Here is a 24838-nt window from a genome sequence, read left to right on the forward strand (position 1 = left end):
GGATGGGTGCTCCACACATGATCAGTGTGTTTTACAATCCGGCAGTGGGGGCAGTAAGATGCCGACCCCACGTCACCCAGCAGGCTGCGCCGCCTGAGGCCACTTTCCCAAGTCGCATCATGGGTGGTGCCCCCTGTATGTATTAGAATTAGGGAAGAGGGCGTGACACATGACGAATATTCAATCTAAGATCTTGATGGATGAATGTTTTTCACCTTTTCAAAATCTTTTTTTCAGGCTTATCCAAAATATGAGGATTTCATGAACCGTCTTGTTGATGCTATAGACCCTCTGCTTGATGCGCCCCCTGCAGACACAGCAACCATAGCTCAGGGACCCCTGACTAAAAAACTGAAGGCCTTGAAGACACTACGTCCATTATTGAAAGCAGGTAATGTATGGAGCAATGTGCTGAGAATCTGGTCTGGGGTCTGAACTTCTATAGAACAGTCGGTCTTGGTACTTTATGACATGAGGGTCTGTGGTGGGGGTCTGGTCTGGGGTCTTTATAAGTTTGGGGTGTGTAATACTTTAGGGGTGTGTAATGCTCTAGAATTTGGATTTGTAATGGGGTATGTAATGTCCCTGGTCTTGGATTTGTTACATTAATAAGATGGTCTGGGGTCTGCGTTACATGAGAGGGTCTGATCTGTGGTCTGTATCACTTTAGCAGATTTTGTCTGGGGTGTGTATTGTATTAGAGGGTCTGATCTAGGATCTTTTTTTAACATAAAAGTGTGTGGTCTGATGTCTGTTTTATTGTGGAAGGTTTGGTCTGGGGTCTCTTTTACTTTGGAGGTTTTGGTCTGATGTTTTTATTACTTTCGTTCTGGGGTCTGTGTTATATAAGATGGTCTTGACTTTGGTCTGTATTACTTTAGAAGATTTGGTTTGGGTCTGGGATGTGGTTGGGGGTATGTAATGGGCCTGGTCTTGGTTCGTCACTAGAGCAGTGATGGCGAACCTTTTGGAGACCGAGTGACTAAGCTGCAACGAAAACCCATTTATATGTCGCAAAGTGCCAACATGACAATGTGAGCAGTAACTTACTGATTCCTGCTGTATCACAGGTTGTAATGGTATTAGTGCAACGAGTTCACCAATTCAATAGAAATATGGGGAAAATTGGATTGTATCTTCCCACCAGGGTGCCCTGCAGAGGAAGAATCAGGGGATCCAGAGCAGGAGCTCCAATGACAATCCATCTCTATCCCCCCCTTCCCGCTCCTCCTGTAGTCCTGGCAGCCAAGGATGTTGCTTTAAAATGGCGCTGAGCATGGCGCATGCTGGTCTCTATTGGACCACAGGAGAAAGCCTTGAGTCCTATCTGGCAAACTCTGTGTTGGGGTGAAGGCCAGGGTGCCCACAGAAAGGGCTCCGAGTGCCACCTCTGGCACCCATGCCATAGGTTCGCCACCACTGCCCTAGAGGGTCTGATCTATAGTACGTTGGGTCTGCTCCTTTAGCCCCTTGTTGTTGTATACAGCAGACATTAGTGATGTGGTTTATTACTAGTTATTGATCATCAGCCTAGTAGTAATGTACAGCAGTGTTATATATGACAGATGCAGATGTTATGTGTCATACAGATTTATTATGGACGCTCCTTCTTCTCTCTGTAGGAGTTACACTGGGGAGTCAGCTTCCTAAATATTACCAAGTTCTCACTGCTCCAATATCCAAGGTAAGCGGAAACCTATCTATCAGGATCGATGCTCGGAAATGAGCCGAATGTGTCATCAGAAGAATCGCTCATGGCTGGAATCGTTTAATATTATACAGTTGCCTTTTATCTCTTGTCAGATTTTGAATGAATGGTTTGAGTCTGAGCCTTTGAAGTGCACCCTGGCCACAGATGCAGTGATAGGAGCAATGTCCTGCCCGTCCACACCTGGCAGTGGGTATGTATGTATCTATGTATGTATCTATGTATGTATGTATGTATGTATGTGTGTATGTATGTATGTATGTATGTGTGTGTGTGTGTGTGTATGTATGTATGTATGTATCTATGTATGTATGTGTGTATGTATGTATGTATGCATCTATGTATGTATGTGTGTATGTATGTATGTATGTATGTATCTATGTATGTGTGTATGTATCTATGTATGTATGTGTGTATGTATGTATGTATGTATGTATGTCGTATGTATGTATGTATGTGTATGTATCTACGTATGTATGTGTATGTATCGATGTATGTATGTATGTGTATGTGTCGATGTATGGATGTGTATGTATGTGCTCTCAGGCCCCCAACTATAATGCACTATTAATAGTACTAGTCTCTGTATAGAGGATGGAGACCTTAGGAGCCCCCACAGCTCCTAAATGGCATCCACACCCTCATCCACATCCACACAGCTCATTCATTTGCTTACATTTGGCTCTTGCCATTGGAGTCTTTCCTTAAATGAGCTCTTCTAGAAATCCTTGAAAGTCCTGTGGAACTGGGCACTTATCTTGGTCCAGCTCCCAATTTTGATGTTGCTCTGGGACTTCAAGTCTGTGGCACCTCTGCCCACCCGGCACCACGCCTTCATCAGTCAGTGGTCAACCCAGATTATGGGACGTCACTTGTGACATAAGAGGAATTGTAGAAGACTGGTGGTACCAGAGAGCAAGATAAGTACCGACCCCCCCCCCCCCCTCCCCGGTAACCTAATCTAAGCATCTAATAAAGCTGAATGTGAGTAAATTTCCCCATAAGAACAAATTGAGTGACCGGAACTGTCCAATGACCAATAGGACATAGTTGAGTGACCAATCATGACCCATTCCCGATAAAAAAAAACTGTTTAGTGACCAGACATGTCTACAACCGAATAAGAATCAGTGACGTGACCGGACTTGTCCCATGCCCAATAAGAACCAGTTGGGTGACTGGACTTGTCCGATGCTCTATAAGAACCAGTTGGGTGACTGGACTTATACCATGCCCAATAAGAACCAGTTGGGTGACTGGACTTATACCATGCCCAATAAGAACAAGTTGGGTGACTGGACTTGTACAATGCCCAATAAGAACCAGTTGGGTGACTGGACTTGTCCCATGCCCAATAAGAACCAGTTGGGTGACTGGACTTGTACCATGCCCAATAAGAACAATTTGGGTGACTGGACTTATACCATGCCCAATAAGAACCAGTTGGGTGACTGGAATTGTACCATGCTCAATAAGAACCAGTTGGGTGACTGGACTTGTACCATGCCCAATAAGAACCAGTTGGGTGACTGGACTTGTACCAGGCCCAATAAGAACCAGTTGGATGACTGGACTTGTACCATGCCCAATAAGAACCAAATGGGTGACTGGACTTGTCCCATGCCAAATAAGAACCAGTTGGGTGACTGGACTTGTCCCATGCCCAATAAGAACCAGTTGGGTGACTGGACTTGTCCCATGCCCAATAAGAACCAGTTGGGTGACTGGACTTGTCCCATGCCCAATAAGAACCAGTTGGGTGACTGGACTTGTCCCATGCCCAATAAGAACCAGTTGGGTGACTGGACTTGTCCCATGCCCAATAAGAACCAGTTGGGTGACTGGACTTGTCCCATGCCCAATAAGAACAAGTTGGGTGACTGGACTTGTCCCATGCCCAATAAGAACCAGTTGGGTGACTGGACTTGTCCCATGCCCAATAAGAACCAGTTGGGTGACTGGACTTGTCCCATGCCCAATAAGAACCAGTTGGGTGACCGGACAGTTGGGTGACTGGACTTGTCCCATGTTTGTGTGTAATTTGACTTTTTTCAGCTTTTCTGACTGGATGAGAAGGATTATAGAAGGGAAGGGCAAAGGTGTCACACGACCCTTTGATATGTGTTAATTTTTTGGGATGTAAAAGACGTTAGAATGGGGACAAGATAGGTTAATTCATTCATTATTTTTATTTTAATTGTTGCTTTCTGACCAAGACAAAAGTATAAGAAGTTAGAAGTAAACTTAGAGCGCGGGGGTATGGAAGTTATATATAAAGTTTTATATAAAGTGAGAATTCGACTCTCTAATTCCATTCCGTTACAGGTACGTTTTACTCCATCACGTCATGGGGGAACTGGAAGGGAAGAAGGGATCCTGGGGCTACGTGGAAGGAGGAATGGGGATGGTTTCCAATGCAATTGCCGGATCTGCTAAGGAGGCGGGGGCCGAAATCTATACAGAAAAGGTAAATCTGTGCTCTGTCCTATCCAAGGGGATAAGCCAAGAAATCACAGCAGATAAGGATTGGATAAAGACTCAGCTCCATCAAGTCAAACCTATGACCCTACAGTGTAGATCAAGGGGAAGGCTCAGCGTTCTTACCGTAAAGAATCTTGTTTTTGATGTCTATAACTGTAGCGTTTTGCTGATACATTCCCTTTATTTAGTTTTTTGTGCGGTTGGTTATTTGTGACTATGCAAAGACGTTCTAGTCGTCTGATGTTATTTTCGGTATAGTCTGACTAATAGAGGAAGTGATTATTACCGCTATACAGCGTCCTGCAGGCACCTGCGTCTGTCCTGTAAGGGACGCTGCCTTCTTAAGGGGATGGGCATAAATATCTATAGGAGCATAGACATCCCAGAAGCTCTTCCACGGAGTCTCTTCAATTGTGTAAAGTTTGCCTCCAGCCAAAATGAAAATTTCACAATACTGCAAAATACATGTCTTGTTTTCTCCAAAGTAGAGGAAAAAAAGTCATTTTCTTCTCAAATAAGTCAATTAAACCAGAAATTGTATGGGCTGCATATATTACAGACCTACAGCGGGTACGGAAAGTATTCAGACTTCTTAAAATATTTAACTTTTTGTTTCATTGCAGCCATTTGGTAAGATCAAAAACGTTCTTTTTTTGCTCATTACTGTGCTCTATGCACATTACTGGGGGGGGGGGGCAGAGTGCACATTACTGGGGGGGGCAGAGTGCACATTACTGGGGGGGGCAGAGTGCACATTACTGGGGGGGGCAGAGTGCACATTACTGGGGGGGGGGGCAGAGTGCACATTACTGGGGGGGGCAGAGTGCACATTACTGGGGGGGCAGAGTGCACATTACTGGGGGGGGGGCAGAGGGCCCATTACTGGGGGGGGCAGGGTGCATATTACTGGGGGGGGGGCAGAGTGCACATTACTGTGGGGGGGCAGAGTGCACATTACTGGGGGGGGCAGAGTGCACATTACTGTGGGGGGTGGCAGAGTGCACATTACTGTGGGGGGGGGGCAGAGTGCACATTACTGGGGGGGGGGGGCAGAGGGCACATTACTGGGGGGCAGAGAGCACATCAATGAGCAAAAAATAAACCTTTTATAACCTCACCGATTGGCTGCAATGAAACAAAGAGTGAAAAATGTAATAGGGTCTGAATATTTTCCGTACCCGCTGTATATGACCATTATCAGGATACTTACTAACACCCTGGGAGGTGTCTACAGAGTAAGAAAAAGCTTCTGTGTTGCAGAAATATCATTGAATGAAGGTCCTGGCAGACACTTCATTCACGTTCTCTCAGTCCCAAAGCAGAGAATGGGACTGAGGGAGACCCAAGAGCTTGGTTCTTGTGATTGCTGGGGGTCTCAGGAGTCAGCCGCACAACACTTATCCCTTATCTTCTTTCCTATGGGATAACCCTTTTGTTTTTGGGACCTTTCTTTAAAAGTAGTCGCTTAAAAGTGAAAAAACCATGGTTGCTTTAATCTTGCAATAGCACCACCTCTATCCAGTGGTTGTGACTGGTATTGCAGTTTAGCTCGTTGGAAGGTAATAGGGCAGAGCTGTATTACCAGACATAGCCTCTAGAGAGATGTGGCACTGTGTTTGGAAGAAATGAGTCTTTCTGCTACTAGACGTACCCTTTAAGCTCAAGATTTTGTCATTTTTGTGAAGATGCGAATGCATTACCTTTCCTTGATTAATCCAGACAGTGGAGCAGATCCTGGTGGACGACACTGGACGGGCCATCGGTGTGGTCCTGCAGGATGGAACAGAGATACGCAGCAACGTGGTCCTGTCCAATGCAACGCCGCACCACACATTTCTAAGACTGACCCCAAAGGTAAGAGACTGCAGGGAGGTCAGAGCCTCTCCTGCTCCTGGGAAAGTAGAATCCCTGGAAATCCTGGCATGGAATGATGGGGATTGTAGTTGCTATTGGGACCCCTCGCTGGTTCATACTGCAGAATCCTCTCTTCCTAGTACTTGACTGGACAGCACTTTGTGCAATCCTGTATCCCATTGCTTACAACTGCTTACAAATTGGGGACACGACCCTTTTGGCAATTATCCATATAGTCCATAATGCAGGAAAGGACAAGCCCCAAAATACAAGACGCCCTCATCGCTGGGAGGAGGCTTCTTGTGACCGATGCTTTGTGTAGCAGCTCCGGTGACCATCTCTCTGTAATGTTAATAATACAGTCATACAGTGCCAACATAATACAGGCAAATAGTGCCCAAATAATACAGCCATACCATGCCCTAATAATAAACTCTAAAAGTGTCCAAATAATACAGCCGTACAGCTCCCTAATAGTACGGTCATATCGGCCCACATTTATCTAGTGCAGTCTGTACTGTACTGCTATGGAAGTGGGCACCATATTTTTTTGGTGCAAAATGTGGCGCACATCAGTAATAAATGTGGCCCATAGTGTCCAATAAATGCAATCATAATACAGAAATACTGTTCTCACATTATCCTGCCAGAGTGATTCCTGAATAGCGCAGTCGAGATACTGGGGCACTGTATGCAGGTGTGTTCCTATGGCTTTTTGGACATACAGGGGCACATTTACTTACCCGTCTACTGAAATTCACCGAATTGTCCGTGTATAATGCGCTGTGGGGGGAGTCACTAAGATCCTGCCCCGATATCCTGCATGTGCCGCTTCCCCACTCAGGTCCCCGGAGTTCACCTTCTTCTTCCTGGTGCATGTAAGTGCATTGTCTGTGTATAATGCGCTGTGCGGGGAGTCACTAAGATCGTGCGCCCGATATCCTGCATGTGTCACTTCCCCGCTCAGGTCCCAGGAGTTCACCTTCTTCTTCCTGGTGCAAGTAAGTGCATTGTCCGTGTATAATGCGCTGTGCAGGGAGTCACTAAGATCCCGCGCCCGATATCCTGCATGTGTCGCTTCCCCGCTCAGGTCCCCAGAGTTCACCTTCTTCTTCCTGGTGCATGTAAGTGCATTGTCCATGTATAATGCGCTGTGTGGGGAGTCACTAAGATCCTGCACCCGATATCCTGATTGTGTCGCTTCCCCGCTCAGGTCCCCGGAGTTCACCTTCTTCTTCCTGGTGCATGTAAGTGCATTGTCCGTGTATAATGCGCTGTGCGGGGAGTCACTAAGATCGTGCGCCTGATATCCTGCATGTGTCACTTCCCCGCTCAGGTCCCCGGAGTTCACCTTCTTCTTCCTGGTGCATGTAAGTGCATTGTCCGTGTATAATGTGCTGTGCGGAGAGTCACTAAGATCCTGCACCCGATATCCTGCATGTGTCGCTTCCCTGCTCAGGTCCCCGGAGTTCACCTTCTTCTTCCTGGTGCATGTAAGTGCATTGTCCGTGTATAATGCGCTGTGCAGGGAGTCACTAAGATCCCGCGCCCGATATCCTGCATGTGTCGCTTCCCCGCTCAGGTCCCCAGAGTTCACCTTCTTCTTCCTGGTGCATGTAAGTGCATTGTCCATGTATAATGCGCTGTGTGGGGAGTCACTAAGATCATGCACCCGATATCCTGCATGTGTCGCTTCCCCGCTCAGGTCCCCGGAGTTCACCTTCTTCTTCCTGATGCATGTAAGTGCATTGTCCGTGTATAATGCGCTGTGCGGGGAGTCACTAAGATCGTAATGTCCGATATCCTGCATGTGTCACTTCCCTGCTCAGGTCCCCGGAGTTCACCTTCTTCTTCCCGGTGCATGTAAGTGCATTGTCCGTGTATAAAGCGCTGTGCAGGGAGTCACTAAGATCGTGCGTCCGATATGCTGCATGTGTCGGTTCCCCCGCTCAGGTCCCCGGAGTTCACCTTCTTCTTCCTGGTGCATGTAAGTGCATTGTCCGTGTATAATGTGCTGTGCAGGGAGTCACTAAGATTGTGAGCCCGATATTCTGCATCTGTCGCTTCCCTGCTCAGGTCCCTGGAGTTCACCTTCTTCTTCTTGGTGCATGTAAGTGCATTGTCCGTGTATAATGCGCTGTGCAGGGAGTCACTAAGATCGTGCGCCCGATATCCTGCATGTGTCACTTCCCCGCTCAGGTCCCTGGGGTTCACCTTCTTCTTCTTGGTGCATGTAAGTGCATTGTCCGTGTATAATGCGCTGTGCGGGGAGTCACTAAGAGCCTGCAGCCGATATCCTGCATGTGTCACTTCCCCGCTCAGGTCCCCAGGGTTCACCTTCTTCTTCCTGGTGCATGTAAGTGCATTGGATGGGAAACAATTTGAAAGTTAAATCCCATGCTCAGCCCGAATCAGTCAGATCGGCCGACGGCACACTCCCTGACTCCTGTCGCATGGAAGCAGCGCAGCTGCGCCAAAATCCGGTTGCATGCGACACAATCCCAGCGCAGACACCCGTCAGTAAATACCTGTCAAAGCTGCGCAAATCCTGAAAACCGTGAACAGTCCGACAAAAATGCGATCTGCTGGACCCTTAGTAAATAAGCCCGATAGAGTTGGGGTACAGATCTAGGTGCCTGCATCATTTAGGGCAATTGTCTCCACCTTTAGCATTGGCAGGTGATAAGCCCTTGGTGACTTGCGCCAGTCTCTAGATAATACGGTAAAATCTGCTAATCTGATATTTGTCTCTTGTAATTTCCCAGGACCGGAGGCAGGAGACTGAGTAATTATGATTCTCCTGTGATATCCCGCATTTTATGTTCCATTTTTAATTGTCCCCCCAGAGGTTTTCTAACATTACGAGTAGATTTATATATGTGTATCAATTACAGATCAGTCGTCCATGATCTTATTAAGCCCTGATTTACTGTGTTGCGGGAAAATTTCTAACTAGGAAAACCTATAGGGACATGGTTAAAGGGTTAAAACGACTCTGGAGCTTGCGACTCGTCTCGCAGCGGGGGCCGCACTATGGTCAGAACTGTACGATGATAGTAAAGGGAACGAATGAAGATTATTCAGAGGCAAATCTATCAAATGCACTACCAGGTGCGGCCAGGCAGACATCGGTGGCGCTGTGTCATGTACTATAACCTCAATATTACACATTTATTTATGGTATTTACAGAGATCCCAGAAATTGCACAAACGCAGGCAGAATACTGACAGCCGCCTCTACAAGATCCCTTTAAATGTTAAGGATCCCTTTAAGGAGGTTGAGACTCGTGCAAGCGTCTTTTTATTTAAAGCAATGAGCGGAGTGACAGCGCGGCCTCCCGGGAGCGTCTATAGCTGGGAGTAATGTGATGATAATGTGACCGGCGTCATCTGATGAATAATGAGAACATTATCTGCCCGAGACCTTCTCCTCGTACACGGCCGCAAAGACAAGTGACAGACGCACAGCTACACCAAAGGCCAAGGGATGTCTCTCTGACGTTATAAAGTGACTGGTGATGTCTCTCTGACGTTATAAAGTGACTGGTGATGTCTCTCTGATGTTATAAAGTGACGGGTGATGTCTCTATGACGTTATAAAGTGACGGGTGATGTCTCTCTGACGTTATAAAGTGACGGGTGATGTCTCTATGACGTTATAAAGTGACTGGTGATGTCTCTATGACGTTATAAAGTGACTGGTGATGTCTCTCTGATGTTATAAAGTGACCGGTGATGTCTCTATGACGTTATAAAGTGACAGGTGATGTCTCTATGATGTTATAAAGTGACAGGTGATGTCTCTATGATGTTATAAAGTGACTGGTGATGTCTCTATGACGTTATAAAGTGACGGGTGATGTCTCTCTGACGTTATAAAGTGACGGGTGATGTCTCTATGACGTTATAAAGTGACTGGTGATGTCTCTATGACGTTATAAAGTGACGGGTGATGTCTCTATGATGTTATAAAGTGACTGGTGATGTCTCTATGACGTTATAAAGTGACGGGTGATGTCTCTATGATGTTATAAAGTGACTGGTGATGTCTCTATGACGTTATAAAGTGACAGGTGATGTCTCTATGATGTTATAAAGTGACAGGTGATGTCTCTATGATGTTATAAAGTGACTGGTGATGTCTCTATGACGTTATAAAGTGACGGGTGATGTCTCTCTGACGTTATAAAGTGACGGGTGATGTCTCTATGACGTTATAAAGTGACTGGTGATGTCTCTATGACGTTATAAAGTGACCGGTGATGTCTCTATGACGTTATAAAGTGACTGGTGATGTCTCTCTGATGTTATAAAGTGACCGGTGATGTCTCTATGACGTTATAAAGTGACCGGTGATGTCTCTATGACGTTATAAAGTGACTGGTGATGTCTCTATGACGTTATAAAGTGACCGGTGATGTCTCTATGTCGTTATAAAGTGACCGGTGATGTCTCTATGATGTTATAAAGTGACCGGTGATGTCTCTATGACGTTATAAAGTGACCGGTGATGTCTCTATGACGTTATAAAGTGACCGGTGATGTCTCTCTGACGTTATAAAGTGACCGGTGATGTCTCTATGACGTTATAAAGTGACCGGTGATGTCTCTCTGACGTTATAAAGTGACCGGTGATGTCTATACGAAGTCTACTAGAGATGTCTCTGTATGAAGTCTACTACTAGTGACATCTCTATAAAGACTGCTAATAGTGATGTCTCTATAAAATCTACTACAGGCGGTCCCCTACTTAAGGAAACCCGACTTACAGACGACCCCTAGTTACAGACGGACCCCTCTGCCCCCTGTGACCTCTGGTGACCTCTCTGGATGTTACTATAGTCCCAGGCTGCAATGATCAGCTGTAAGGTGTCTGTAATGAACCCTAGTGATAATCCTTGTTCAGCAACAAAATGTGAAAATCCAATTTTCACAGGGATGAAAAAAAACATTGGGGCACATTTACTAAGCGTCTGTTGGACGCATTTCCACCGGCTTTCGGAAATTTTTACCGTTTTGCACTGAGCGGGGAAGTGACACATGCAGGATATCGGGCGCAGGATCTTAGTGACTCCCCGCACAGCGCATTATACACGGACAATGCACTTACATGCACCAGGAAGAAGAAGGTGAACTCCAGGGACCTGAGCGGGGAAGTAACACATGCAGGATATCGGGCGCACGATCTTAGTGACTCCCCGCACAGCACATTATACACGGACAATGCACTTACATGCACCAGGAAGAAGAAGGTGAACTCCAGGGACCTGAGCGGGGAAGCGACACATGCAGAATATCTGGTGCACGATCTTAGTGACTCCCCGCACAGCACATTATACACGGACAATGCACTTACATGCACCAGGAAGAAGAAGGTGAACTCCGGGGACCTGAGCGGGGAAGCGACACATGCAGGATATCGGGCGCAGGATCTTAGTGACTCCCCGCACAGCGCATTATACACGGACAATGCACTTACATGCACCAGGAAGAAGAAGGTGAACTCCAGGGACCTGAGCGGGGAAGTGACACATGCAGGATATCGGGCGCACGATCTTAGTGACTCCCCGCACAGCGCATTATACATGGACAATGCACTTACATGCACCAGGAAGAAGAAGGTGAACTCTGGGGACCTGAGCGGGGAAGCGACACATGCAGGATATCGGGCGCAGGATCTTAGTGACTCCCCGCACAGCGCATTATACACGGACAATGCACTTACATGCACCAGGAAGAAGAAGGTGAACTCCAGGGACCTGAGCGGGGAAGTGACACATGCAGGATATCGGGCGCACGATCTTAGTGACTCCCCGCACAGCGCATTATACACGGACAATGCACTTACATGCACCAGGAAGAAGAAGGTGAACTCCGGGGACCTGAGCGGGGAAGCGACACATGCAGGATATCGGGCGCAGGATCTTAGTGACTCCCCGCACAGCGCATTATACACGGACAATGCACTTACATGCACCAGGAAGAAGAAGGTGAACTCTGGGGACCTGAGCGGGGAAGCGACACATGCAGGATATCGGGTGCAGGATCTTAGTGACTCCCCGCACATTGCATTATACACAGACAATGCACTTACATGCACCAGGAAGAAGAAGGTGAACTCCTGGGACCTGAGCGGGGAAGCCACACATGCAGGATATCGGGCGCAGGATCTTAGTGACTCCCCGCACAGCGCATTATACATGGACAATGCACTTACATGCACCAGGAAGAAGAAGGTGAACTCTGGGGACCTGAGCGGGGAAGCGACACATGCAGGATATCGGGTGCACGATCTTAGTGACTCCCCGCACAGCGCATTATACACGGACAATGCACTTACATGCACCAGGAAGAAGAAGGTGAACTCCAGGGACCTCAACGGGGAAGCGACACATGCAGGATATCGGGTGCAGGATCTTAGTGACTCCCCGCACAGCGCATTATACACGGACAATGCACTTACATGCACCAGGAAGAAGAAGGTGAACTCCAGGGACCTGAGCGGGGAAGTGACACATGCAGGATATCGGGCGCACGATCTTAGTGACTCCCCGCACAGCGCATTATACATGGACAATGCACTTACATGCACCAGGAAGAAGAAGGTGAACTCCGGGGACCTGAGCGGGGAAGCGACACATGCAGGATATCGGGCGCAGGATCTTAGTGACTCCCCGCACAGCGCATTATACACAGACAATGCACTTACATGCACCAGGAAGAAGAAGGTGAACTCCAGGGACCTGAGCGGGGAAGCGACACATGCAGGATATCGGGTGCAGGATCTTAGTGACTCCCAGCACATTGCATTATACACAGACAATGCACTTACATGCACCAGGAAGAAGAAGGTGAACTCCTGGGACCTGAGCGGGGAAGCCACACATGCAGGATATCGGGCGCAGGATCTTAGTGACTCCCCGCACAGCGCATTATACATGGACAATGCACTTACATGCACCAGGAAGAAGAAGGTGAACTCTGGGGACCTGAGCGGGGAAGCGACACATGCAGGATATCGGGTGCACGATCTTAGTGACTCCCCGCACAGCGCATTATACACGGACAATGCACTTACATGCACCAGGAAGAAGAAGGTGAACTCCGGGGACCTGAGCGGGGAAGCGACACATGCAGGATATCGGGTGCACGATCTTAGTGACTCCCCGCACAGCGCATTATACACGGACAATGCACTTACATGCACCAGGAAGAAGAAGGTGAACTCCAGGGACCTCAACGGGGAAGCGACACATGCAGGATATCGGGCGCAGGATCTTAGTGACTCCCCGCACAGCGCATTATACACGGACAATGCACTTACATGCACCAGGAAGAAGAAGGTGAACTCCTGGGACCTGAGCGGGGAAGAGACACATGCAGGATATCGGGTGCAGGATCTTAGTGACTCCCCGCACAGCGCATTATACACGGACAATGCACTTACATGCACCAGGAAGAAGAAGGTGAACTCCGGGGCCCTGAGCGGGGAAGCGACACATGCAGGATATCGGGTGCAGTGTACATGTGTCCAGAGCTACAATTATAAAATATACAGTTCCAACTTACATACAAATTCAACTTAAGAACAAACCTCCAGGACCCATCTTGTGCATAACCCGGGAATAGTGATGTCTCACTACTTTCTTGTCTTGACTAAAATCATCTTTATAAATCGGAGAAGTGATGCCCCCAGGATACAAGAGAATGCGCTTCTATTTCTGGTTATGTGCAGTCATTCAGCCATGTAGTGTATATTGCATGTACTATGGAAACATAATAACAGGTATTTCTACCCCAGGACCTTTGAAAAGTTGCCTAATTTTGAATGTTAAACTCATTTGAGTCGCCATCTACATGCAGGATTCTGATCTGGTGATTTTTACGATGACATGAAGTTTTTTTTCTGTTTTCTCTCTATTTTTAGGATCTATTGCCCGAGGATTTTCTAGCACTGATTTCGCAGTTTGATGCCAAGTCCCCAGTTACCAAAATAAATGGTAGGTTTACTCAGACTCAATTACAGCAATTAGCTAAGGAAAGAAAATATATTTACTCTGGCGCTAATGATCTCATCTCAGGCCGGGGGTAATGTGTCTGAGTGCGGCAGGATAATAATGGGATAATATACGGCGGCCGCGATTGTTTGTCTATCCAGGAAACGCTGGGATCCTGTAATGGATCTTAGGAAGTCGCTCTGCAGGACGGTGACAGATACAGGTACAAACCATCAATCCCAAAGGAGAGGAAGACTTGTGGTCCCCTCTGCAGGGAGTTATCATATCCCCTAGTAATAATACTGCAGGGAGTTATCATACCCCCTAGTAATAATACTGCAGGGGGTGTAATCTGTCATACCCTCTAGTAATAATACTGCAGGGGGTCTAAGCTGTCATACCCCCTAGTAATAATACTGCAGGGGGTGTAATCTGTCATACCCCCTAGTAATAATACTGCAGAGAGTTATCATACCCCCTAGTAATAATACTGCAGGGGGTCTAAGCTGTCATACCCCCTAGTAATAATACTGCAGGGGGTGTAATCTGTCATACCCCCTAGTAATAATACTGCAGAGAGTTATCATACCCCCTAGTAATAATACTGCAGGGAGTTATCATATCCCCTAGTAATAATACTGCAGGGAGTTATCATATCCCCTAGTAATAATACTGCAGGGGGTCTAAGCTGTCATACCCCCTAGTAATAATACTGCAGAGAGTTATCATACCCCCTAGTAATAATACTGCAGGGGGTCTAAGCTGTCATAACCCCTAGTAATAATACTGCAGGGGGTCTAAGCTGTCATAACCCCTAGTAATAATACTGCAGGGAGTCTAAGCTGTTATACCGCCTAGTAATAATACTGCAGGGATTTATCATATCCCCTAGTAATAATATTGCAGGGAGTTATCATATCCCCTAGTAATAATACTGCAGGGGGTCTAAGCTGTCATACCCCCTAGAAATAATACTGCAGGGAGTCTAAGCTGTCATATTCCCTAGTAATAATACTGCAGGGAGTTGTCATACCCCCTAGTAATAATACTGCAGGGAGTCTAAGCTGTCATACCCCCTAGTAATAATACTGCAGGGAGTCTAAGCTGTCATACCCCCTAGTAATAATACTGCAGGGGGTCTAATCTGTCATACCCCCTAGTAATAATACTGCAGGGGGTCTAAGCTGTCATACCCACTAGTAATAATACTGCAGGGAGTTGTCATATCCCCTAGTAATAATACTGCAGGGGGTCTAAGCTGTCATACCCCCTAGTAATAATACTGCAGGGAGTTATCATATCCCCTAGTAATAATACTGCAGGGAGTTATCATATCCCCTAGTAATAATACTGCAGGGGGTCTAAGCGGTCATACCCCCTAGTAATAATACTGCAGGGAGTTATCATATCCCCTGGTAATAATACTGCAGGGGGTCTCATCTGTAATACCCCCTAGTATTAATACTGAAGGGGGTCTAAGCTGTCATACCCCATAGGAATAATACTGCAGGGGGTCTAAGCTGTCATACCCCCTAGTAATAATACTGCAGGGGGTCTAATCTGTCATACCCCCTAGTAATAATACTGCAGGGGGTCTAAGCTGTCATACCCCCTAGTAATAATACTGCAGGGGGTCTAAGCTGTCATACCCCCTAGTTATAATACTGCAGGGGGTCTAAGCTGTCATACCCCCTAGTAATAATACTGCAGGGGGTACAAGCTGTCATACCCCCTAGTAATTATACTGCAGGGGGTATAAGCTGTCATACCCCCTAGTAATAATACTGCAGGGGGTCTAATCTGTCATACCCCCTAGTAATAATACTGCAGGGGGTACAAGCTGTCATACCCCCTAGTAATAATACTGCAGGGGGTATAAGCTGTCATACCCCCTAGTAATAATACTGCAGGGGGTCTAATCTGTCATACCCCCTAGTAATAATACTGCAGAGGTCTAAGCTGTCATACCCCCTAGTAATAATACTGCAGAGGTCTAAGGGGGTCTAAGCGGTAGGGGCTAATGAAAGTAGAGCGACCCCTCTTGAGGGGTGCAAGGAGTTGGTGTAGGTAGTAAGAGGTCACCTTTGAAGGTTGCCCCGAGCTCAGGTCTTGATGGAGACCAGTCGTCTATAAAAAAAATACAATTCTACAACTTGTATTATACATGAAATAGCGCCCCCCATGTTTTAAGGTCGTGTCAGGTATTGCAGCACTGAGGTAAATAGACCAGAAGCAGTGAAATGCAATGTATATGTCGTGCTCAGGCTCATCTATGGAGGCACCTGCTCTACAACCTACGGCTGCACACAACAATCTGTAATAACTTCTACTTCTGGTTATTTTTTGCTGGTATAAATCTGCTGAGCAAAGAAGTCATTGGCAAAATATGCTGAAAATTCTCAATCTGAATGTATTCTCTGCCACTATTAAAAAGTAATTACTACATTGTTTAGATGTGAGTAGTGAATGAGCTGTGGAAGCTGCGCTGTCAGCAGATCCCGAGGCTTCAATCTTCATTGTGCGCTAGCCGATTGTACATGCCGTGATTTATGTCTGGAGACGTCCTGCACCAGGCACCTGCCGCATTCATGGGATTTCTACTACGGATCGTCTTCCAGTTTTTATTTACAAAGTAACTTTATTTAAAAAAAAAAAAAGCTTTGGGAAAATGTAAAAATGTAAAGTACAAGTTGATACAATTAACTTTGCAATATATCTTATCAGAGGAAATTCCTTCCGTCTACACGTATCAGGCTCTTTTCCTTCTCCTTCTCCTTCTTCGTGCTGAAAACCCTACTAAATCTGTCTTGACTATCAGAGGCGGACTAAACGAAATATCAGATTACATATAAGGTAGAAGATAGGAGTCGGAGCATGAAACTCTGCATTGTCAGAAGCTGCTGGAAATATACTTAAAGAGAACCTGTCATCAGATTTTACCCCATTAAAGTACTAGTCCCCTCAGGTTGGTATCAAATGCCATTTCTAGAATTTCCTCTAGAAAAATCTTAACCCCTATAAAAACTCTCATCCAAAGTCATGTGAAAATGAAGAAGAGATGAGTCATATTTTCGCTGAGACGAGTCAAGTTTAGAAAGTATTTTCTTCTGACGCACCAATCTTCAGTTCTATAGCACCTAGAAACAGTCTTTTAAAAATATGCAAATGAGCTTGAGAGGCTCCGGGTTCCATAGATGGTAATGGATCCTGGAGCTCTTCAGGCTAATTTGCATAAATGTTAAAGCCTTTCTTCATAAAAACAAGGGTATAAGAAGCTAAAAGAATAGAGTATCCTGCCATAGGGGGGCATACACCAGTATGTAAGTGCTTGGTTTACAACTCTTGATCCTGGTGGTAGTGTATCCTGCCATAGGGGGGCATACACCAGTATGTAAGTGCTTGGTTTACAACTCTTGATCCTGGTGGTAGTGTATCCTGCCATAGGGGGGCATACACCAGTATGTAAGTGCTTGGTTTACAACTCTTGATCCTGGTGGTAGTGTATCCTGCCATAGGGGGACATACACCAGTATGTAAGTACTTAGTTTACGACTCTTCATCCTGGTGGTAGTTTTCCTTTAACAACCACCCACTGAGTTTTTACAGCGGCTGCCCAATCGCTTGTACAAAAAAAAGGTATTTTCTGATTTTTATGGATATAAAGTAAAAATAAAAAATAAAAGTTAATAAAAAAAAATACGGTAGCTGATGTAGCTGTTAAAAGATGTAGGTAAGCCTACATCTTTTAACAATAAAATTCAGACCCCAAAAATGATTAAAAAAAAGTCCTATTTCTTCTAGAAAAAAAAACTAAGCAATCACATGACTAACCCAAAATATTAAAAAGTTAAGGCCAATAAAAGAACTGAAGCAAATTTACCCTCATCCTTAATCAGTTAAAGATAAGAATGTCATGTTTCAGGTCACATGCGAGCTGCAGATCAAAATCCTGTCACAATCTGAACCACAGTCCTTATGCAATCTAAGAGCTAAGAATCTTATCTTTAATATGACACCTGGAGCATGTTTCAGGTGCTAAAAAAACAGAGGATATTGGTGCTGAAGTGACGCTCCCCCTAGAGCAGTGGTGGCGAACCTATGGCACGGGTGCCAGAGGTGGCACTCAGAGCCCTCTCTATGGGCACCCTCGCCATCACCCCAGCGCAGAGTTCGCCAGACAGGACTCAAGGCCTCCTGCAGTCCCAGGCAGCCCAGGACCCTAGAAGGAAGCTACAATGATGATCCAAACTTCTACTCCTTCTTTCTACTGTATTGGGGTCCTCAGGTGCCTATACAATCATGTGACAGAGCAGGGAGTAATAAATTACTGCTTAAATTGTTGCATCGGCACTTTGCGAAAAATACATGGGTTTTGGTTGTAGTTTGGGCACTCAGTGTCTAAAAGGTTTGCCATTACTGCTATAGAGCCTCTGAACATGACTCAACTCATATGACTCTTCTCTGCTCATTTCCACGTGACCTTGGACGATATTTTTTGATAAATGGGTGAGATTTCACTTAAAAGACAGAATTCTGGAAAGGATATTTCATGACCTACTTGAGGGGGCTGGAAGTTTAATGGAGTAAAATATGGTGAAAGGTTCCCTTTAAGTTTTTACTAACCCCCGCCCCCCCCCCCTCCCCCCTCCATGTGCTTTACTCACATGAGAACAGTCCAGCATTTATGTCCTATAGGATTCTGCTGATGCTGGTGAGCGAGAAAGAGAGAGTGGTTGATAAAGCAGATTCTCCTGTACTTTCTGTGTGCAGTGTAAGGGAGACCTCATAGCAGCTAATCTCCACTCACCAGCTAGTCTCCAGTCACCGGCTAGTCTCCAGTCACCAGCTAGTCTCCACTCACCAGCTAGTCTCCAGTCACCAGCTAGTCTCCACTCACCGGCTAGTCTCCACTCACCAGCTAGTCTCCAGTCACCAGCTAGTCTCCAGTCACCGGCTAGTCTCCAGTCACCAGCTAGTCTCCAGTCACCAGCTAGTCTCCAGTCACCAGCTAGTCTCCACTCACCAGCTAGTCTCCAGTCACCAGCTAGTCTCCAGTCACCAGCTAGTCTACAGTCACCAGCTAGTCTCCAGTCACCGGCTAGTCTCCAGTCACCAGCTAGTCTCCAGTCACCAGCTAGTCTCCACTCACCAGCTAGTCTCCACTCACCAGCTAGTCTCCAGTCACCAGCTAGTCTCCAGTCACCAGCTAGTCTCCACTCACCAGCTAGTCTCCAGTCACCAGCTAGTCTCCACTCACCAGCTAGTCTCCAGTCACCGGCTAGTCTCCAGTCACCAGCTAGTCTCCAGTCACCAGCTAGTCTCCACTCACCAGCTAGTCTCCAGTCACCAGCTAGTCTCCACTCACCGGCTAGTCTCCACTCACCAGCTAGTCTCCACTCACCGGCTAGTCTCCACTCACCAGCTAGTCTCCAGTCACCAGCTAGTCTCCACTCACCGGCTAGTCTCCACTCACCAGCTAGTCTCCACTCACCGGCTAGTCTCCACTCACCAGCTAGTCTCCAGTCACCAGCTAGTCTCCACTCACCAGCTAGTCTCCAGTCACCAGCTAGTCTCCACTCACCGGCTAGTCTCCAGTCACCAGCTAGTCTCCACTCACCAGCTAGTCTCCAGTCACCAGCTAGTCTCCACTCACCGGCTAGTCTCCACTCACCAGCTAGTCTCCACTCACCGGCTAGTCTCCAGTCACCAGCTAGTCTCCAGTCACCAGCTAGTCTCCAGTCACCAGCTAGTCTCCACTCACCGGCTAGTCTTCAGTCACCGGCTAGTCTCCACTCACCGGCTAGTCTCCAGTCACCAGCTAGTCTCCACTCACCAGCTAGTCTCCACTCACCAGCTAGTCTCCACTCACCAGCTAGTCTCCAGTCACCAGCTAGTCTCCAGTCACCAGCTAGTCTCCACTCACCATCTAGTCTCCAGTCACCAGCTAGTCTCCAGTCACCGGCTAGTCTCCAGTCACCATCTAGTCTCCAGTCACCAGCTAGTCTCCAGTCACCAGCTAGTCTCCAGTCACCGGCTAGTCTCCAGTCACCATCTAGTCTCCAGTCACCAGCTAGTCTCCAGTCACCAGCTAGTCTCCACTCACCAGCTATTCTCCAGTCCCCAGCTAGTCTCCAGTCACCAGCTAGTCTCCAGTCACCAGCTAGTCTCCAGTCACCGGCTAGTCTCCAGTCACCAGCTAGTCTCCAGTCACCGACTAGTCTCCACTCACCATCTAGTCTCCAGTCACCAGCTAGTCTCCACTCACCAGCTAGTCTCCAGTCACCGGCTAGTCTCCACTCACCATCTAGTCTCCAGTCACCAGCTAGTCTCCACTCACCAGCTCGTCTCCACTCACCAGCTAGTCTCCACTCACCAGCTAGTCTCCACTCACCAGCTAGTCTCCAGTCACCAGCTAGTCTCCACTCACCATCTAGTCTCCAGTCACCAGCTAGTCTCCACTCACCATCTAGTCTCCAGTCACCAGCTAGTCTCCAGTCACCATCTAGTCTCCAGTCACCAGCTAGTCTCCACTCACCAGCTAGTCTCCAGTCACCAGCTAGTCTCCAGTCACCAGCTAGTCTCCAGTCACCAGCTAGTCTCCAGTCAACAGCTAGTCTCCAGTCACCGGCTAGTCTCCAGTCACCAGCTACTCTCCAGTCACCGGCTAGTCTCCAGTCACCAGCTAGTCTCCAGTCAACAGCTAGTCTCCAGTCACCGGCTAGTCTCCAGTCACCAGCTACTCTCCAGTCACCGGCTAGTCTCCAGTCACCAGCTAGTCTCCAGTCACCAGCTACTCTCCAGTCACCGGCTAGTCTCCAGTCACCGGCTAGTCTCCAGTCACCGGCTAGTCTCCAGTCACCGGCTAGTCTCCAGTCACCAGCTAGTCTCCAGTCACCAGCTAGTCTCCAGTCACCAGCTAGTCTCCCGTCACCAGCTAGTCTCCAGTCACCAGCTAGTCTCCAGTCACCAGCTAGTGTCCAGTCACCAGCTAGTGTCCAGTCACCGGCTAGTCTCCACTCACCAGCTAGTCTCCAGTCACCAGCTAATCTCCACTCACCAGCTAATCTCCAGTCACCAGCTAATCTCCACTCACCAGCTAGTCTCCAGTCACCAGCTAATCTCCAGTCCCCAGCTAGTCTCCAGTCCCCGGCTAGTCTCCCGTCACCAGCTAGTCTCCAGTCCCCGGCTAGTCTCCAGTCACCGGCTAGTCTCCTGTCACCAGCTAGTCTCCACTCACCAGCTGGTCTCCACTCACCAGCTAGTCTCCAGTCACCAGCTAGTCTACACTCACCAGCTAGTCTCCAGTCACCGGCTAGTCTCCACTCACTGGCTAGTCTCCAGTCACCGGCTAGTCTCCAGCTAGTCTCCACTCACCAGCTAGTCTCCACTCACTTGCTAGTCTCCAGTCACCGGCTAGTCTCCAGCTAGTCTCCACTCACCAGCTAGTCTCTAGTCACCAGCTAGTCTCCACTCACCAGCTAGTCTCCAGTCACCAGCTAGTCTCACATCACCAGCTAGTCTCCAGTCACCAGCTAGTCTCCAGTCACCAGCTAGTCTCCAGTCACCAGCTAGTCTCCACTCACCAGCTAGTCTCCAGTCACCAGCTAGTCTCCACTCACCGGCTAGTCTCCACTCCCCGGCTAGTCTCCAGTCACCAGCTAGTCTCCACTCCCCGGCTAGTCTCCAGTCACCAGCTAGTCTCCACTCCCCGGCTAGTCTCCAGTCACCAGCTAGTCTCCACTCCCCGGCTAGTCTCCAGTCACCAGCTAGTCTCCACTCACCAGCTAGTCTCCACTCACCAGCTATTCTCCACTCACCAGCTAGTCTCCACTCACCAGCTAGTCTCCAGTCACCAGCTAGTCTCCAGTCACCAGCTAGTCTCCACTCACCAGCAGGTCTCCACTCACCAGCTAATCTCCAGTCACCGGCTAGTCTCCACTCACCAGCTAGTCTCCAGTCACCAGCTAGTCTCCACTCACCAGCAGGTCTCCACTCACCAGCTAGTCTCCAGTCACCGGCTAGTCTCCACTCACCAGCTAGTCTCCAGTCACCGGCTAGTCTCCAGTCAACAGCTAGTCTCCAGTCACCGGCTAGTCTCCAGTCACCAGCTCGTCTCCACTCACCAGCTAGTCTCCAGTCACCAGCTAGTCTCCCGTCACCAGCTAGTCTCCAGTCACCGGCTAGTCTCCACTCACCAGCTAGTCTCCACTCACCAGCTAGTCTCCACTCACCAGCTAGTCTCCCGTCACCAGCTAGTCTCCAGTCACCAGCTAGTCTCCAGTCACCAGCTAGTCTCCAGTCACCAGCTAGTCTCCACTCACCAGCTAATCTCCAGTCACCAGCTAGTCTCCAGTCACCAGCTAGTCTCCAGTCACCAGCTAGTCTCCATTCACCAGCTAGTCTACAGTCACCGGCTAGTCTCCGGTCCCCAGCTAGTCTCCACTCACCAGCTAGTCTCCACTCACCAGCTAGTCTCCACTCACCAGCTAGTCTCCCGTCACCAGCTAGTCTCCAGTCACCAGCTAGTCTCCAGTCACCAGCTAGTCTTCACTCACCAGCTAGTCTCCAGTCACCGGCTAGTCTCCAGTCACCAGCTAGTCTACATTTACCAGCTAGTCTCCAGTCACCAGCTAGTCTCCAGTCACCAGCTAGTCTACAGTCACCAGCTAGTCTCCAGTCACCAGCTAGTCTTCACTCACCAGCTAGTCTCCAGTCACCAGCTAGTCTCCACTCACCGGCTAGTCTCCACTCACCAGCTAGTCTCCACTCACCAGCTAGTCTCCAGTCACCAGCTAGTCTCCCGTCACCAGCTAGTCTCCAGTCACCAGATATTCTCCAGTCCCCAGCTAGTCTCACGTCACCAGCTATTCTCCAGTCCCCAGCTAGTCTCCACGTCACCGGCTAGTCTCCACGTCACCGGGTTGTCTCCACGTCACCGGCTAGTCTCCACTCACCGGCTGGTCTCCACTCACCGGCTGGTCTCCACTCACCGGCTAGTCTCCACTCACCGGCTGGTCTCCAGTCACCGGCTAGTCTCCAGTTACCGGCTAGTCTACATAATAGAATAATAATCACTGAGTATAAGCAATGAAGGTTTCTACTGAATGACAGCAAGCAGAGATGGGAATCTCCTACCTGAAATACAATGTAGCCGATATATTGACTGATGAAAATGTGATTTTACTTCAGAGAGGAATCACACTGATGAAAAGTTTTCTCTCCAGTGGCTGTGGATCGCTTACCAAACTTCTTGTCCTTAACAAACACCCCTGATGGTAAACCGCTGCCCCACCACCGCTGCTCCATCCACCTGAACAGCGAGAACATGGAGCTGCTGGACCGAGCCCTTGCGGATGCCATGAAGGGGCGACCGTCTGAAAGGTAAAGCTGGTGGCTGTGTCATAATATATTTCCTATAGATCTTATCTCTATGCTGAGCTGAAGAGCTGCAGTGTAAAGCATGGGGGAAAGAGTAATAGTCACAGCTCCTGCTGCCGGGGACTGTGCAACCAGGGCCGGATAAGACCTCCATGGGCCCGGGTCTGTATGAATATTATGGCCCCTACAAGTCTGGAATCACTTCCTACATCTGGTACTAGAATCAGCTTCATGGGGAATGGAGAACGTGTCCCTTCTGCTGCTTTCAATCTGCGGCTTCGGGACCTTTGGAGGACCTTCAAAGGTCCTGGAGAGAGAGGCTCTTGTGTACACGTGTATTGTGAGCAGGACCAGAAGGATTAAATAGGTGAAGTCCTTCTCAGTATAAAATTTGCTGGGTGGTTTGTGTGGCCATGGGCCCCCTAGAAGACTTGGGCCCTGGGCTACTACCCAAACTGCATGTATTATAATCCACCACTGTGTGCAACCGACCCCAAAATCTTGGATTGTTTAGGATTTTTGGGAGGTATGAGATTTATGAGATCACAAAGCAACATCATGTGCATGGTAAATGACATGGTAAGTGAAATCCGCAGAAGGGCAATTTTGTGTTTTGCGTTTTTATAGCAGATTTCAGAGCAGCAGAAATTCCATAAATTGTACAGACATGACAGTCTCTCATACTCTTCCCAGGCCGATGATTGAGCTGTGCATCCCCTCCGCCCTGGACCCCACCCTCGCCCCTCCAGGGTGCCACGTTATCTCCATCTTCTCCCAGTATACTCCATACACCCTGAGCGAGGGACGGACGTGGGACGAAGAGGAAAGGAATAAATATGCGGATAATGGTAAAGGATCTTTTATCAGGTCTTACTACATACAGTTCCATCTCCGTCTTGTATATGATCTGTGTAATTTTTGGCAATAAATGAGCAGCGCCCTCTTTTAGTGACAGCAGAGTCCTCCCCATCATGCCCTTAGCTTGTGCCTTGGACCAGCCCCTCGTTTGTTACCACTTCCCCATGGGCAGCATTGTAGCCTTATTGTGCGGCCTCAGAACTTTGTAACTGGTCTTGTAGCCTGTGGGCGGTCACTGGTAGAAGTTTTGGGAAGAAGACTGAGGAGCCGCACGTTTGGCCGTAGTACTGGCCCTTTATCTCTATCCCAGACTTCAGTGACCGCTATTACTAGAGCGCTCCTCCTTGTCATCCTGAGAGTGCTTTAAAATTTGTCTTTGAAAATTGTTTTTTCAAAAAATGTTGTATTCAAAATTCTGCAAATGAGCCTCAGGGGCTCCTGTCTGCTTCACTGAAGCCCCTTGTGGCTCTATTGTCTGCTTATTATGATATCAGCGGCTCTGTGGCTTTGGTGGGCAGTAATGCTGTACAGAGGATTGCAGAATCAGCAGAAGACAGAGCTA

At 48.0% G+C, this 24838-nt stretch overlaps 1 protein-coding gene across 1 annotated transcript in view; it reads left to right on the forward strand.

The window, feature by feature from the left end:
- The window catches only part of PYROXD2 (pyridine nucleotide-disulphide oxidoreductase domain 2), an 83218-nt gene that overhangs the window by 18217 nt on the left and 40163 nt on the right, over positions 1-24838 (forward strand). Inside the window, exons 6-13 of the mRNA XM_072129918.1 lie at positions 238-391; positions 1623-1684; positions 1804-1901; positions 4034-4175; positions 5909-6043; positions 13971-14043; positions 23265-23421; positions 24112-24266. Of these exons, the coding sequence (XP_071986019.1) occupies positions 238-391; positions 1623-1684; positions 1804-1901; positions 4034-4175; positions 5909-6043; positions 13971-14043; positions 23265-23421; positions 24112-24266 (976 nt within the window). The remainder of the gene's footprint in view (positions 1-237; positions 392-1622; positions 1685-1803; positions 1902-4033; positions 4176-5908; positions 6044-13970; positions 14044-23264; positions 23422-24111; positions 24267-24838) is intronic.

The sequence above is a fragment of the Engystomops pustulosus genome, chromosome 11 (assembly GCF_040894005.1).
Source record: "Engystomops pustulosus chromosome 11, aEngPut4.maternal, whole genome shotgun sequence".
NCBI classification, from domain to species: domain Eukaryota; kingdom Metazoa; phylum Chordata; class Amphibia; order Anura; family Leptodactylidae; genus Engystomops; species Engystomops pustulosus.